The 16,143-nt window shown below is 34.4% G+C and overlaps 1 protein-coding gene across 3 annotated transcripts; it reads right to left on the bottom strand.

Annotated features, from left to right (window-relative positions):
* Nucleotides 1-2,016: 2,016 nt before the first annotated feature.
* OCP3 (overexpressor of cationic peroxidase 3) lies at nt 2,017-15,845 on the bottom strand. 3 transcript variants are annotated; one of them, XM_086418773.1, is made up of 5 exons: nt 15,420-15,845; nt 10,909-11,244; nt 3,687-3,995; nt 2,641-2,803; nt 2,017-2,520 (listed from the first exon to the last, which is right to left on the bottom strand). In XM_086418773.1, the coding sequence occupies exons 1-4, from the start codon at nt 15,627-15,629 to the stop codon at nt 2,654-2,656; spliced, it is 1,005 nt and encodes a 334-aa protein (XP_086274899.1). In that variant the 5' UTR covers nt 15,630-15,845; the 3' UTR covers nt 2,017-2,520; nt 2,641-2,653. The 3 variants fall into 3 exon arrangements, with proteins under 3 accessions (XP_086274899.1, XP_086274900.1, XP_086274902.1); XM_086418774.1 differs by having other exon boundaries at nt 2,017-2,451; XM_086418776.1 differs by having other exon boundaries at nt 2,017-2,441.
* Between the last annotated feature and the right edge of the window lie 298 nt (nt 15,846-16,143).

Here is a 16,143-nt window from a genome sequence, read left to right as displayed (position 1 = left end):
CATTTGCTTTTTTTTTATTACGGTAACTTGATTTTCCGGACTCAGAATTTGACGAATAAATACTCCATCTTTTATAATTTTTTGTTGTTGACCTAATGATGCGATCAGATTTTATTAATTCTCATTCTAATGAAAGTTAACCTTTTTTAGGTCCCATCTGATATGAAATTCGAAAATTTTATAACTTTTTCATCCGAACTCGAATTCGAACATGTTTACAGGCTAAAATATGTTTTTCGACCATTTTGAATCCAATGACAAAGTCAGATTTTATAAAAAAAAAATGAATATAACAAAATCGAAGTATTTTATCCTAAATCCTTTCGAAATTTTCTCAAAATTTCATTATTAGATTCTCTCGATATACAAATTAAAAATTTGAAGTATTACATTTAACCATTTAAATAAAAATAAATCTGAGTCGAAATATAAAAAAAAATTCACATATTTTCTTAAATTACCATATCAAATACCAATCATACCATTGGTCATCAAGAACCAATCCATTGGGTTATGAACTCGGATCTTTATTATCAAATCAGGTACTTATTGTAACCCAAACCATAGATTAATTTACATGATAAAAAACGGATCAGACTTTGGATCTGATTCAATCCACTGAGATCATTATAGGTAATTATGAGGCTTACGTGTCATTACATTAAATATAATATTATCTCAATAATAAAATATTTGTTTGTTGAGGAAAGCACCCTTGAATTTGTATGTTTTTGACCTGTTCCTTGTCCAATTTCGATTAACCTAATAAAATAGCCGCCTACCTTACCAACAATCAATCATATAGAGGGTTACAATGGCTGAAAGTTCCAACATTAGTAGATCAAACTTGACGTTGGACTTTAGGGGAGATTTGAAGTCAAAATGAACAAGTAGCACTGGTGGGCCGCATGCATGTGAGAATTGGGCTCAATGGGATTATTTTAACCGTCCGATTAGATTAGCGGAATTATGATCGATAAAAAGTCTACAAGAGTAAGGATAAAGTACATTAATAGATTGTCATGATCATCAAGGCACTTGATCGAGTTTCTAAAACTCGCAAACCTTCCAAGTAGATGAGTACATGGCCCACCATGGAGGATGTCATTCCTCAAACTCTTCAAGACAATTTCACTCTCTGTAACGATACAAAATTTAAAATTCAATGATACAATGAGATTGGAGTATTTAAATAGATGAGAGTCGTGGTAGGTCGCACTTTTCTGACACGGAAAGTATTTAGGAGGTTTGATTTCATCTAATATATCCGAATTAAAATATGATTTGGATAAGAGTTGATGTCCCTTGATTCAGGTCGGATACAGTTCCATCCCTATATCCATCAAGATCTAAATGATATATCACTTTGTAAGTTGTATTCTTATATTTTTTAAATTATCTTTCATCAACCAATAACGATTAGATATAATGATAAAGGTTTCTTTTCAAAATAAAGAAATTTTGATTTTAAATCATCATTTTTAATCATATTTTAACAATTTTATTTAAAATAATCTTAAACGATTTAACATTATTCGACCTGATCAACCTGAATCAATAAATTCAATCAGACTGAATCCAAATATGATTTTCATAAAAGTAAAATGATTCAGGCAAGGTCTTATGATCCAAGTCAGATTCGGATCTCGATAAAATTCAAATATGGCCAGGGACACTTATATCCGGCCCGTATCCAATCCGTTTTAAGCCCTACTCCATGTTAGGAAAATGTGAAATGCGGTCAACCATCTCTTCAACATTATTCAATAGATAATTATATAATAAAATCTTTTCTCAAATACATATTTCTTAATAAATATATAAAATCTTTACTATGATAATGAGAGAAGACAGAACAGAAGTGGTTCCACATCAAAATTTAGATCCCAAAAATACCACCATTTTTACATTTAAATTTAAATAAATTATGATCATTTTTGGTCAAAAACCAAGAAAATGACAATCCCACAATCTTATAATCACGTTTTGTTAGTTCTCAAAATTACAAAACTATCCTTTTATGATGCAATCTTCAAAAATCCTTTAACTAATATTTTAAATTACAAATAGGTCCTTATAATACATGTGCATCTGCACATGCCACCACCTAAGTTTTAGCCAACAACCAACCAATCACCAAAAAGGAAAAAAATATATGACAAGAATTTATTATAAGACAACCAAGCATCAGCCCTTGCAGACTTTTTATTAGTACCAATTTACCAAGGGGCACAATAACTGCTTTTATTTTTATTTTTATATATACGTTTTTTTTTCTTCATATATAACATAAACATGTTTTTAATAAGATCAATAACTCAGGCCACCCAATAACTGTTGATCTGGCTTCTGGACATAAAAAGAAGCTGATATTGACATGCAGCCAATAGCAGTTGAGATGACTTTGACTGACACCCCAATCATCCAAATGGAGAAAAAGTCTTTTGATCCCTAGCCATTGATTTGAACAATTTTTCACGATTAGCTTAGAGCGAATCTCACAAAGCAGGGGTGGTAATCCTAATGTCAGGTGCAAGATTTTCAGGAAGTATTAAAATAGTTAAGATCATGAAGAAATCAAATGATACAAACTATACTAAATGAATTGTCGTTAAGAAATGAAATCCAAGTACATTTTACCTGATTTTACAGATTAATCAGTAAAGACGGTCTCAGGAGTAGATCGCTGGTAAGGAAGACGGTGTTGAGGAACCCCATCTTCAGCCCGCTTGTCTTCAAACCATTTCACGACTCTTTTACGTGGCAGGTTGGTAACATGCACTATGCTGCTGATCATTGTATTCTGCATCATCATTTTAACACACAAGAAATAAGAATCACAAAAATTTAGGAAAACGTATGTATGTGCATTATATGGTGCATGTATGTAGTACATACAATCATAAATACATACATGCATGTATGTTTGTTGGTAGGTAGGTAGGTAGGTTAGGTCGGTAAGCAGGAAATAAATTGACAAGAAAGAAAAAGCAAAGATTGACTTTAAAACGAAAACAAACTGCCATACCAACAAGTTGGCATGTTTCATAAAACAGAAATACCCTTTTATAAAAGGAGCTAATGGGGACTTATAAGTTGGTAGAAATGATCAAGCAGTACTTCTCCATACTCACGATCTAGAGTCTCTCACACTCAAGTGGCCCTCAATAAAGGATGGACAACCGCACAAGTTTGACATGCTAACAGAGCCATCACTATTAGACGGCAATATTGAAAATCACCATCAGAGAATGCTTCCTAACTGTCCAATAGGGCACAGTTGCTTGAAAATGAATCATCATCACAAAAGCCTCACCCTATAAATTTGGATTCAATTGAATTAATCTTGTTACTCCAATCAATTAGGTCCAAATTGATATCTTTCGTTAATTCAAGTGTCATATCTTCTCTCACTACCCAAATCCACGATCTTCTAAAATAATTTTAGTAGTATTCTAAATCCGTCAAGGTAAAAGACACAAAAGTGCATATTTAATGTATATTGGCTAACATAATAGTTAATTGTAAATTGTTTCTGAACCATGGGACTCTGGACAGATCTGACACACACAACAGGATTCAAGCTGATTGCCCAAATATCAGGACTTGAGATAAGGCAAAACTAATGCTGATAGATAAATACTGGACCCGCATTTGCACACCAACATAAAAGAAACATATCTTACAGTGGGTCGCTTTGTACGATTATAAACTCTTTCAAGGGTTTCTACTTGCGCTTTCTTCAGTCTCTTCTGCATAGACCATCTGCTTTGCCTGACATGGACCGGCAGTTGAACCTGGGGTAGAGGTTCCACAACATCAACTGTTGTTTCGATAGGAGAAAGTTCCATGGGTTTGGCTTCAGGCTCCAAAGTTGTTGGCATGGCTTTATCTGGTAAAGCTGCAGACATTAATAGAAGATTTGGAGGGGGATCACGAAGCAATTCGAGGACCACCGCCCTATCAAGACAAAGCTCAGCAGCAAGACTTTTGATCTGCAAGAGGAGATGCATTGGTGTTCAGAAAGACAGAAACAGGTAACCGGATTCTTGTAATCATGAATCAAAGTCAGTGCAACAGTACAACCAATTAAGAGTACTTAGGGAAACTTTATATGTAGGGAATCTTTACATCCATCCTTAAATTGACTAAATTTACAAAACTAAACTATTTTATTGCAATCAACCATATCTATCGACATTTTTCTCAATCTTTCTCTTTTTCTTTTGGAAAATAAAGGAAGGTTGAGGTGACCTACCTGAAAATAAACAAATAATTGTCAACATAAACAATAAAGAAGTACCTATATACAAGCTCACCCTCTCCCAGACATGAGTTCCCATCTTAATACAAACCTCGATATTTTGAATTTTTCAAAATGCTTAACTTCCAATTGATACTGAGGTTTACAGTAAGAATAGTACTATGAGAGAGCTCTCCTGAGATCTTCTCAACGAAATCACATCAATATTTTTATTTAAATATATAAATTTATTATGAAACATCCTATAGTACCCTTTTGAAATTTGAATTTTTTAGACCCACAATGATGTATATAAAAATAATATAGTTGGACTTAGGAATATCAGTAACTTTTAAAAAGTAGAAAGTAATTTCCTTTTGCGTTTTAAAAGGTTAAGATTTCTACTTCTTAAAAGTAGTTTTCCCAAACTGAATCCAAACAAGCTTTTTAACTTTTGAAAGTAAACAAAAAAGTTACTTTATGTGTATCCAAAAGGGCTCTTAATGGCCTTAGAAAAGTAACTCTTTGGGTTATTCTATACCTTTTTAATAAATTTTCTAGGAAGCTGCTAGGCAAGGTTATATTTTATATACCCAATTGGTCCAATGCAACAAACATGCCACTTTTGATTCTAGCAACAATACCTTTCAGTCTTTTACACATTTTGATGGGGACAACAGAGATCATGAGTCATTATTTACTAGGTTTATTAGCCCATCAACGGACTGGATGAATTTTAAGGATGTAAGAGTTTTTTTTTTTTAATTTGTTTTACGTTTTTTTGAGTCCTACTTGTTTTTGGTTCAATTGAAAATTTTAATAATTTTGGAAAGTTTCTATTTCGGTGAAGTTACCTTGGAGTATAAGGTAGAGTCATATTATGTTTTAGCCACTAGTCTTTTCTATTTAGATAATGTAATTGAATTTTTATATTTTTTTTGGCGTGGGGTGGGGGGAATGAACCAAGAAGGTTCTGATTTTTCTTGCTTGAATGTTGGAGCATTCAACTTAGTGATGCTATGGGAATCATTGGCAGGATTCCAAGGTACATTTATCGTCTTTTTTATTTTTTGAAAAGTTTAAATTTTATTAGAAAAAAAGGGGACAAGATGACCCAAAGGATACAAAACTTATCAAAAAAACGGAAAAAACCACATTACGAATGAAGTCCCAAAGAACAACAAAGTCCTCAAAAAATAGCCCCTTGAACTCTTTAAAAGCCTTTCCCCAAAAGAACAACCACCCCAACACATTAAAAGTTAGTACATCAAAAGACAGCTCCTTTCCCTCAAATATCTACTTGTTCCTTTGCTTCCAAATTGCCCAACAACTGGCAAAGGGCGGCATACTCCATAAAATTTGCCTTGAACGTCTTAAAGGAGAACCCCAAAACAGCCACAGCTCAAAAAGCTCCCGGATTGACAGAGGCAAGAAACCCTCCATACCAAAGAGACCAAGGTAATGGGACCACAGAAGTTGCGCTGAAGCAAAGTACATAAGAAGATGATTTGTTGTCTCTACACTCCTCATACACAAAACATGGCTATTTGGCGTTTGAAAGCTTCTAATAAGTTAGTACGTGGTGGTTAATCTTCCCAAAGTTGCTTGCCACACAAAAACAAAAAAAATTGGAGGAATATTTGTACCCCAAATCACGGAAGCGGGAAAGGTTAACCTTGAGGCAGGTAACTCAGCCACATAAATGGTACACACAGGAAAAGTTCCCATCTTTCATACCATCCCACAACCTGCGATCCTCTAAACCAACATCAACCTAACCCGCATCAACTGTCTCCAAAAGACGCTCCACACTACTTAATTCCCAATCATTGAAGTCTCGCCTAAACCCAAAGTTGTGAGCCCTCTCCAAACCGTTACCCACCAAGAATGAGTAAACAATCTTCCCTTTTTTTATCGACACCACAAAAAAATCCGAAAAGAGCTCCATCAAAGGAACGTATCACACCATCTATCTTCCCAAAACCGAACCCTATTTCCCCTCCCCACTTTAAACTTCACCTTTTTTGGAAAAAGGTAAACAATGCAAAATCCCTTTCCAAACCCCACAACCATATGTTCCTTTAACTTCCTTTGTCTCCCAACCCAACTCTGGAAGTCCAAACTTACTAGCCACCACCTCTCTCCATAAGGTACCCTCCTTCTCACCAAATCTCCACGATCACTTAGACAGTAAAGCTGAATTCATCGCAGCAAACTTACGAAATCCCAAGTCCCCTTTTGGCTTTAGGCAAGCAAATCTTCTTCCAACTCACCGCATGGTACTTTCTTTTGTTATCCTTATCATGCCAAAAACAATTCTTACAAATCTTATCCATCTTAATTCCATGCTACAGGGGATAGAGAATAAAGATAAGAAATAGTTAAGAATGCTGGCTAAGGTGCTCTTAATTAACGTCATTTTTCCCCCTTTAGATAAATACTTAGCTTTCCAAGCACTCAACCTTCTTCACATCCTTTTCCAGAATTGAACCCCAAAGTTCCCACCTTAAATTCTACTGACGCCTGTAGACACCCCATTTTTGCACTCACTCGATTTATGAACAAGTCACCTTGGTTGTTGTGGATTCCTAAAGATGAGTAAAGAATTTTGGAGAATCCAAAAGTTTGTTCAATGCCTCTTTTAAAAGTCTCATTCAGAACCTCAAACTCTTCTTTGAAATTTTCAGATTACCAGGCTCCCTCAGATTCCTAGATCCTATTTCAAGCTTCTCCAATCACGTCAATAATTCGGAACTTGAAAATTACACATGCTTCGGTTCATAAAACATACACCTCAAAATTGCATAATGCATTTAGAAACCACGCCACACTAAGACGACACAAATTTAGACTTAGAAATAATCATTTCAAGACGAAAAAAAAGCGTTACTGTAAAAATCACAAAATGGACAAAATTACTAAAATATCATTTAAACCAAATACGCTAAGACCATGATGCGCTAGGAAAAACACAATTCTAGACATAGAAATAATCCTTTTGGTAAAACATTAAGCTTCACTTTAAAATAACTAATTTTGACAAATGATAAAAATATACCCATGACATTAAACTCGATTAGAAACCACATTATGCTTAGGAGAACACTTCTGAATGCAAGAAAAGACACATTGACACGAAATAAATCATTCTACAATTTCTCACCAAACTTCCTAAAAATTATGAAACACCTCGAAAATCAATAATTGAAAATTGCATTAACAAATAATTAAAAATGTTGATAAATTCGTAAAGAAATCTTACACCAATAATTAAAAGTTAATAACTAAAAATATTAAATCCAAACCTAAAATCTTCATTAAAAGAAAAATTGAAACCAATAACTAAAGAATCAAAATAATGAGATAAAATTAAAATTAAAATCAAAATTAAAATCAATGGTTAAAATTAAAAATATTAATATTAAAAAATCTAAGCAAATGTATTATTAAGAAATTTTAATATTTAATCAAACAAACCATGAACCCATATTGTTGGTCGCATCCATGTGGGATCCTCCAATTCGATTATCTTAGAATACTAAAGAATGTACCAATGCGTGAAATACTTCAAGACTAATCCAAAACATTAGAATTGTTAGCCAAACATACTTTTTAAAATTTGACTAAAAAACAAAAGGGAATATAAAACTTTTTAAACACAACCTGAACTGGTCCATGTAAGAGTCCATGTTACAAACAACCATAAAAAGAAATTAAAAAAGCTGTCTAGTAGCTATGTGGGACCTCACTTCAACAAGTTTTAAAACTCGGTAACATTAGATTGAGTCATCCAAAAGACCCCAGCTAGGACTTTAGCTCGCATAAAATAATAAGAAATCTAGTTGAACAACATATCTAGAATGAATAAAAGTTCAGGCCTTCACGGTTTTAAGGAGATACGATTAGAACATAAAGAGATAAGAAGGGAGTCGTGGGTTGTTCTCATATGATCAAAGGAGGAGAGAGTTCTACTTGAACTCGATCTCTCAAAGAGATTTATCACCAAGGAATTGGGAAGATGAAATAGGTGGTGCCCACAAGGAGTCGCATCACACATGAGATCATGAAAGATACGGATAGGGAGAGAGCTCCAAGAACCAAACCATCGAAATTGTTGGTTCCAAGAAAATAATTATAATTTCCAAGATACAAGTAGCCTGGAAGATGGATCTAATTGGATAAAAATTAATTTGGGATACAATAGGGTCTGATTTTGAGTACAAGGTCGCTTTCAAGGGGGTGGATTTTTATGTAACTTATGTTCATGTATGAGGATGGGAGTAGAGTAATTTAGGGTGCTTCTATTGTGTGGGATCATAACCTTTTTGAGGGAGAGGTTGAGACTACGTGGGTGTGTTATAGGGTAGTTCTTTGAATGGGTTAATGTGAGTTATGGTAGTTTTATTCTCTCTTGTATTTAAATTCCTTGTGATCTCAATGAAATTATGGATATATAAAATCATTAAGAATCCTCTTGGATTTTGAGACTAACCATCTCGAATCAATTAATTTGGAGGTCCGATCTCATTCGAACGAAATCTTTTTCAATATTTTCCTTTTTTTTGTTTTTTCTTTTTGGTATCAGACCAACAATCCTCTTTTTTTCCTTTGCTTTTCTTTATCTTATATCTTTGGTGGGTCATCTCGACAACCTTTATCTTTTCTTTTTTAATAAATTTTGTTTACCTATAAAAAAAAATATTAATTAAGGAGAACAGTTTTTGTAGTGAAACAATCCAAGCATTGCGGGATGATTTGAAGGCGCGTTGTTGCCGTATTGAAGAATTGATCAAGGGTAAGACAACTATCAATCACCCATTTGACAACATGTTGTCACGCACTTCTAAAGATGTTTCTGCAAGTGAAGATCATCCTCAATTTTACGTGGATGCTTTTGATATTGTCGATATCATTGAAGAAGCCGTTGAAATAGTCAAACTTGTTGACATTGTCGATAATCAAGATCATTAGATTGACCATCTCATAATCATGATCGTTGATAAAGCTTCTATTATTGAAAGATAATCGAAAATTGACTTCATTCTCCCTATTGAATTTGAAGTCTCTGTCACCAAGCCATCAACTATTTTCAAAAAGTGCCAAGACGACGAGATCCATGACGATGATCATGATGGCATCATTATTTTTAAGAGACGAGTAGCTTGGAAGATGAGTGATAAGATGGATGTATTTAATTCCAATAATATTTGGGATCCGGGAGGTTCCGACCTTGAGTACAAAGCCATTTTTAAGGAGGGTGGAATGTTATGCACCTAAATATATGGGAATGGGAGTTACTTATTTTTAATGTATTTGATGTGTGGGATCATTACTACTTGTGTTTATGTGAGAAATGTGAATGGAGTTATTTGTACGTGGATAAACTAGGTGGGTAGTTAGGTTCCTTAAGTAAGTTTGTGAGGAATTATCCTATTTTATAGGTAGTAGTAGTTATTTTAGGAGAGAGGATTCTATGTATTTAATTTCAATGATTGTATGGAATATTAAGTAGAGAAAATTAATATCAAGAGTCCTTTTTGGATTTGGAGATTAACCATTTCAAATTGGTTTAACTTTGGGGGTCCAATCTCCCTCAGACAAGATCTTTCTCAATCTCCTTCATCTTTTAATGATTTTTTTTTTGTGATCTAATCTAGTAGGTGCACATCAGAGCCCAATTACAATTCAATGGTTGGGGTATACAGGTACCCTAAAACAACTTATTAGGGTAAACTTACGTGACAGTATGACCACCACCATCAATTTTTGTTAGATTAAGGTATCTTAATTATTTAAGTGAGTGAGTTCAGGTTTGCTAGGAACTTTCCCTCGAGGCAATAGTTCTAGTCAAAGAAACCGAATTTCAATCATGTGAAGCAGATGCACCATTCCATTAATACTATGCCAATAGGAACCAATAAAGTAAGACAATAAATTATTTTAAATATCATCAAACAATAATAAAAAGAAACCTACTGTAACCTTTTCATAGATCACATGGTCTACCAATCATACAGAGTGCACAAAGCACACATGCATGAAGTTAGGAGCCAATAATGTGTCCAACACTTGTAATCTAAATGTATTTTAACTTGGGGATCAAAAGGTAGATCAGGCATTACCATACTTACGAAGTTACAAACTTGCCAATCAATGGACCCCCTGGAGACTCTATGACCAATACCCAGAGCAGATGATTCCAACCATCTAATGAAGGAGACCATCTTCCACCCTCATATTTCTAGCTATTCTGAGAAAATTGATTGGATGTGTGGTAAGGATTATCCAATGGGGAAAAATTGTGCTCCACAAATGTTCTTGATGGAGCTCACAAGTAGAACACGAACGTTCTTGTATGTTAATATTAAAACCATAGTAGTTTTGGACCTACCCCATGCGTCCCCCTCAAATTTTGTGCAAAAGATTAACATCACCACTTATATTTCCACATTATCACATAACCATAAAGAGAAACCTGAGGTACTGCCGCTGGACCATCCAATCCATCAACAGTATACAGTAGACAAAGCACATATCATGAAAATCACGACAATCTAATCTCCCACACTGACATTCAGCTAACTTGACAATCACGACAATCTAATCTATGGACATTACATAAAAAGACATGCAAACTAACATAAATCCAAGTATAGGGGACTTACGCTAGTTTTACGCCGACCAATCTTTAAAGCAGAAGCCAACCGTCGAAGTTGCCAATTTTTAAGCTTTATTGGTCTATCTACTTCATCTTCATCTTCTTCATCATCGCTTTTTGTACCGTCTTCACTAGAGTCAAACATTCCTGATACTTCATCATCACTCCCAAGTGCCACCTCCAACTCTCGTTCAAGCCTAGCTAGGTCTTCCTCGCTTATTTCATCATCACCATCATCAATGGATGGATCATTTTTAAGATCTGCTTCCAGCTGATTAAAGAGTGCCTCAATGGCATCTTCATCAAAATCATCCTCCTTTGCATCATCATTTCGAGGTAATCTCTGATGGAAGAAAACAATTCAAAATAGGCTTTAGAAACAAAAGAATCAATACCTCAATTAATTAAAAGGTATTGCCACCTTGACCTAGATCTTCTAATGTCTAATGTAGACTATATGTAGGTAAAACTACAAAAATAAAATAAAAAGAGGAAGAAGTATAAGTTTTTCAATTAAAGAAATTGAGGAGCTTGAGAGTTAAAATCTAAATCGTCCTAGATATGCTATCTTCACTATAAATTGTTTTAAATCGTAATAGGAAAAAAATAAATAAACTATTAGGATGGTGGGGTTGAGTTTATAATTTTTTTTCCTAGTTTCATTGAGGCATAAATAACATGAGGGGGGTTTTATATCTACATGAGAAGTTGGGTCATTTTGCTTAAAATTGCAAGCCAAAGAAAATTCAACACAATCATAAAAATCCTCAAGCATTCAATGACTTCGGAAAGAAAATAAAATAACATTGGACTCGATTAAAGAATTCATAACCCACTTGAGTGGGTGGGGTTTTTGAGGAGGGGGGAAGTCATCCTCCAGGTTGAGCCAACCATTAATTGTGAAAAGTTGGGGCAAAGCAACTGTAGATATACATACAAGCAAGAACATTATCGATTTCAAGAAGAAAGGAGGTGGACGCATGGCTAGCACCCTTGAAGTGGGATGTCCAATAGAATTGATGTAATAGAAATACCTTTTAGCAACCACTTTTATTATCTCTATTCTATTATGACTAAGGATGGAGAGATTGAGGAAGATTTTGAATGTTGCCTATAGAGTCAAAGATGGATTGTTAAAGTGGACGTGCGGTGTTGGAATGTATGCAACAGATACATACCAATCAAATAAAACAAAGAATTTCATAAGACAGTAGTAAAACATGAATTTATAAGAAAGTAATAAAACCAACTTTGCTTTATGAAACTCAATGTTGAGCCAGTCAAAATGTATCTTGTTAGCAAATTAGGTGTAACAAATATGAGGATGTTGAGATGCATGAGTGGGATGATTAGGAAAGATAAAATTTGAAACAAATACACTCTGGAAGAAATAGGAGTACATCCAATATGAAACAAACTAAAAGAAAATCAACTTATATAGTTTGGGCATGTTCCACAAAGAAGATTACAGCCCCAGTTAAAATAGATATCCAGTTGAAGGTCCTAAAATAGACGCATCGTTTGGGAATTTTCCACAAAGATGCATGGTATTAACTTTGAGTTTTGGTGTCTATTTCAATCAACTTGGAAATGAAACTTTTCGTAGAAATATTTCAAAGTAAAAAAATTAGAAGAAGAAAAAAATCTTGAAAATTATGCAAACATTGAGAAAATTTCAGAAAATGTGGGAATTACAAAACAAGCATAAAAACACATTCATAAGTTAACAAACTAAAATAGACAACCATATGAAATGTGGAAATGAATATCATTAGCATTCCACTACAATTGGCACATGTATATGAGATTTTAATAGTCAAAAACAACAATATTATACATGGAAAGAAGAGCAATCATGTCATATTAACTTAATATACCTTAATATGTGAAATACTTTCTTATATAAACAAACTATTAAGTACTGCCTTTATGTATTATTACATATTTAAATTAATTATATCCAACTAATTAGAAAATGAATAGTTGTTTTAGCAACCCTTCCCCCCCCCCCCCCCCCTCCTCACTTTTTCAATCTGGATATCCGATCTCCAAGACTTAGGTTGGTTTCAATTGATCTACAGGTATAATGAGTCAACACAATTCAATGTTCAAGAGTGTGAATAATCACCCATAAAAAGGAATGACTTACAATCTAGTCTACGGTTCAAAAGTTTCATTAAGTGGTTCGGTTGAGATACGGCTGCTTTTTTACGTTATCTACTTCTAGGGTTTTGACTGTGTTGGATTACTCACTTTTGATCAAGACTTTGAGACTCAAGATCTCGACTTAGGAGTTCGTAGGTTTGATAAGAAAAGTTGGATTAGGGTTGTTTTGGTAATTCAAGGGAGTTGGGATTTTCGAAGAAATATTTTGGTTAGGGTTTAGATAATGGTCAACTATTGAACGTTTCTGTTGGTCTTTCCAAGTGCATCTTCCACGAGGAGGTGCTCTAGTCTAATCTGTCAGAGTTGGGGAAAAACATGGACTGCTACAGGATTAAATAAGAATAAAATTGAATTTTGTTTATTTTTGTTTATATCTGTAAGTTTGGCGAAGTTTGGGCAGCTCTTCCGCACTTTTGGTACTTAGAGAAGTCCTCAGAGCAAAGCTTCGATGTCGTGAACCTTTGAAAAGCGAATTCAAAGAAAAATACTTGAAATTTTAGCACTTCAACAGAAAAATTGAGACTTCAGGCATTCGAAAGGACTCGGAATGAAAATATAAGAACTAGGAAAGTTGAGGGGAGGGTTAAGAGTGTAAGGGAGTAGGGTATGCAATGGTGTGGGACGAGGTGGGCACCCACCTATTTATAGGTCAGTTGAGACGAATATTAAAATGTAGTCTTAACTACTTGACCAAATTTGAAGGTCGGTCAGGTCATGCCCTGAAATTGCTGTACACAAGCCATTAGAGAATGGGTCTACCTACTCTCACTTTAGGCCGATCTTCAAATTTGGTCAACCTCTTTTCAGGGTCTAACTGAATTTGAAATTCAATATGAGGCATGACTTGTGCTGGAGAGCAAGTAGACTGTCAGTCATGAACCAATTAGGAAGACTTTTTGTGGCCCAGCCACAAACAGTGGGCCCAGCTGGGTTTTGTGCCCTAGTTTTGGGTCTAAAAATGTTTGTGCTTGGGTGTTGGGGTTCTGGTTTAGTTTTCAGGGTTTTTGGGAGAGGTTTTAGGTTTCTGGGAAATTCTAGGATTTATGTGCAAGGTTTGAAAGCTTCCGGTAATGGTTTTAGAGTTTTTGGGAAAGGTTTTACGGTTTCCGGGAAAAACTTCTGTGAATGATTTTGAGAGTTTCCTACAAAGGTTCACTTTTTTCCCGGGAAGGTTTTGGGATTTCTGGAGAAGGGTTTTCAATGGATGTTTATATCAACCTCCAACCGAGCTTCATTTTGAAGCCTTGGGGCTCTATATCATTATTCACAGCTCCATAAATAGAGCCCCGTAGATTTTTGAAGCCCCGGGCTTCATCACTATTCACCCTCTATCTAAATACCTATTGTATCCTTAGTTTTCATAAACGCCATTTTTACCCGATCATGTAACATATTTAAAATTCCATTTGTGTCTCCTTTCTAATTTTAAATTCTTTTCCTTCATTGTTTTAAAAATCAAACCAAACCAAACCAATTAATCGATCAAGATTGAAGAAAAATTGTACTAAACTATAATTGTTTGAAGTTTACGCTAATTTTTTGGTTCAAGTAATTACCTCAACATTATCAAGCATTATAACACATTCAAATAACATCAACAGTTGTTTAAAATTAGGATTAGGCTTATATAAAATCGTAAATCTAACAAATAGTAATCCAAACAAAAAAAAAACAATAGACAGAGAGTTTCTATTGGCACCCCAACTTTTACTTATTCTCAATTAAACAACCATGCTTTTTATTTTAATTGGATAGTGGTTTAGAGCTGTGAATAGTGATTTGAAGCCAAAAGTGGTTGGGGGGCTTCAAAATGAAGAAGATGCCAATTTGAAGCCCCTGGTTGGAGTTGGTCTTAGGGGTTTTAGGTTTGCTCCTGGACTTGTTTCAATTTGTTGATTACCGAAAAGAGCGGGTGTCTACATGTGTGCTTTTCTTATGTAGTAGATGTTATTTTATGCCTAGAACATATCAAAATAAGCACCTAATTAATCATAATTCATTATTATTATTATTAAAGACAGAGTAGTATCCATTCTTCTTTGCAATCAATTTATATTTTAACATTTTTTTATTGAAAGAAAAAAAAATATTTCAAAAATGATTATTTTGGTTGGGAAGAAATACAACGATTTCACAGGAATCCATGATCTCCAGATGAATTAAATCAGATTCCAGCATCCAAATCCAAATGATAAAATATATATAAAAAAAAAAAATCTACAAACCAAATCCGACACACTATCAATCTTAAGAAAACCCATTAACTCCCAAACGGATAAAATCAATTCCAGCACAAAAACACTAATGAGAGAGAGAGAGAGAACTCAAGAGTAAATTGAGATGATTTCTTACCTTCTTCTTCTTCTTCTTCGAAGAAGTTATTGGAGAGTTTCTGTTACTGCGGCTAGATAACACGAGTGTGGAAGGAGTGATGGGTACACGTGGCAGAATCAGAGTGAATCTATGGTTGCTCAGAAACAAGCCAACATTTTTATCAACCCCACAGTTGGGAAACGCTAAACCCCTAAAAATCGAAGAAGAAGATGAAGCAATGTTAGCCATAATATAAGGCCGAAGATTTTCTAGTTCTCCAAATTTCAATAATCAGATCTCTACTCTCTACTCTCTACTTTCTACTTTCTGCTGTTGAATGGATCAAATGTTTGTCTCATACAAATAAAGAGACTGTATTAGACCCACTCCTGCGACTCCAATGGGAACCCCCATTAACTAGAACCGAACCGAAACCAGAACCTATTGTTCTTGGTCCCTTTTATTTGAATCGATTACAATCTGGACTCTTAGAATCAAATCGATTGAGAACCAACACTTTCAAGAAATAAAATAAAATTTGTTAAGTCCCATTTACGTGGGCCCGATCTGATTGTTATCGAATGGATTTCAAACCTAATATTAAGATACAATATGAATCTAATTAGATCCTTATTGGATCAATTATGGATACGAACATATCTTTTTTTCCTTACTCTTAGTTGTAATACAAATGTGTCTTTGATAGTTCATGTACAATATATCACTTGCAAAGAGTATTTTTCAAAAAAAGTGGCACGTGGCA

Source organism: Akebia trifoliata, chromosome 12 (assembly GCF_017979445.1).
Source record: "Akebia trifoliata isolate Shusen 1 chromosome 12, ASM1797944v1, whole genome shotgun sequence".
Classification (NCBI taxonomy): domain Eukaryota; kingdom Viridiplantae; phylum Streptophyta; class Magnoliopsida; order Ranunculales; family Lardizabalaceae; genus Akebia; species Akebia trifoliata.
This window is presented reverse-complemented; position numbering and strand designations above follow the sequence as displayed.

Excerpts from the sequence above, each read along its gene's own strand:
- OCP3 (XM_086418773.1), bottom strand. The coding sequence starts at position 15,629 with ATGGCTAACATTGCTTCATCTTCTTCTTCGATTTTTAGGGGTTTAGCG. Across the intron at positions 3,996-10,908 it reads TTGGTCGGCGTAAAACTAGC|ATCAAAAGTCTTGCTGCTGA; the intron begins GTAAGTCCCCTA and ends CTCCTCTTGCAG. Across the intron at positions 2,804-3,686 it reads ATCGTACAAAGCGACCCACT|AATACAATGATCAGCAGCAT; the intron begins GTAAGATATGTT and ends ATGATGATGCAG.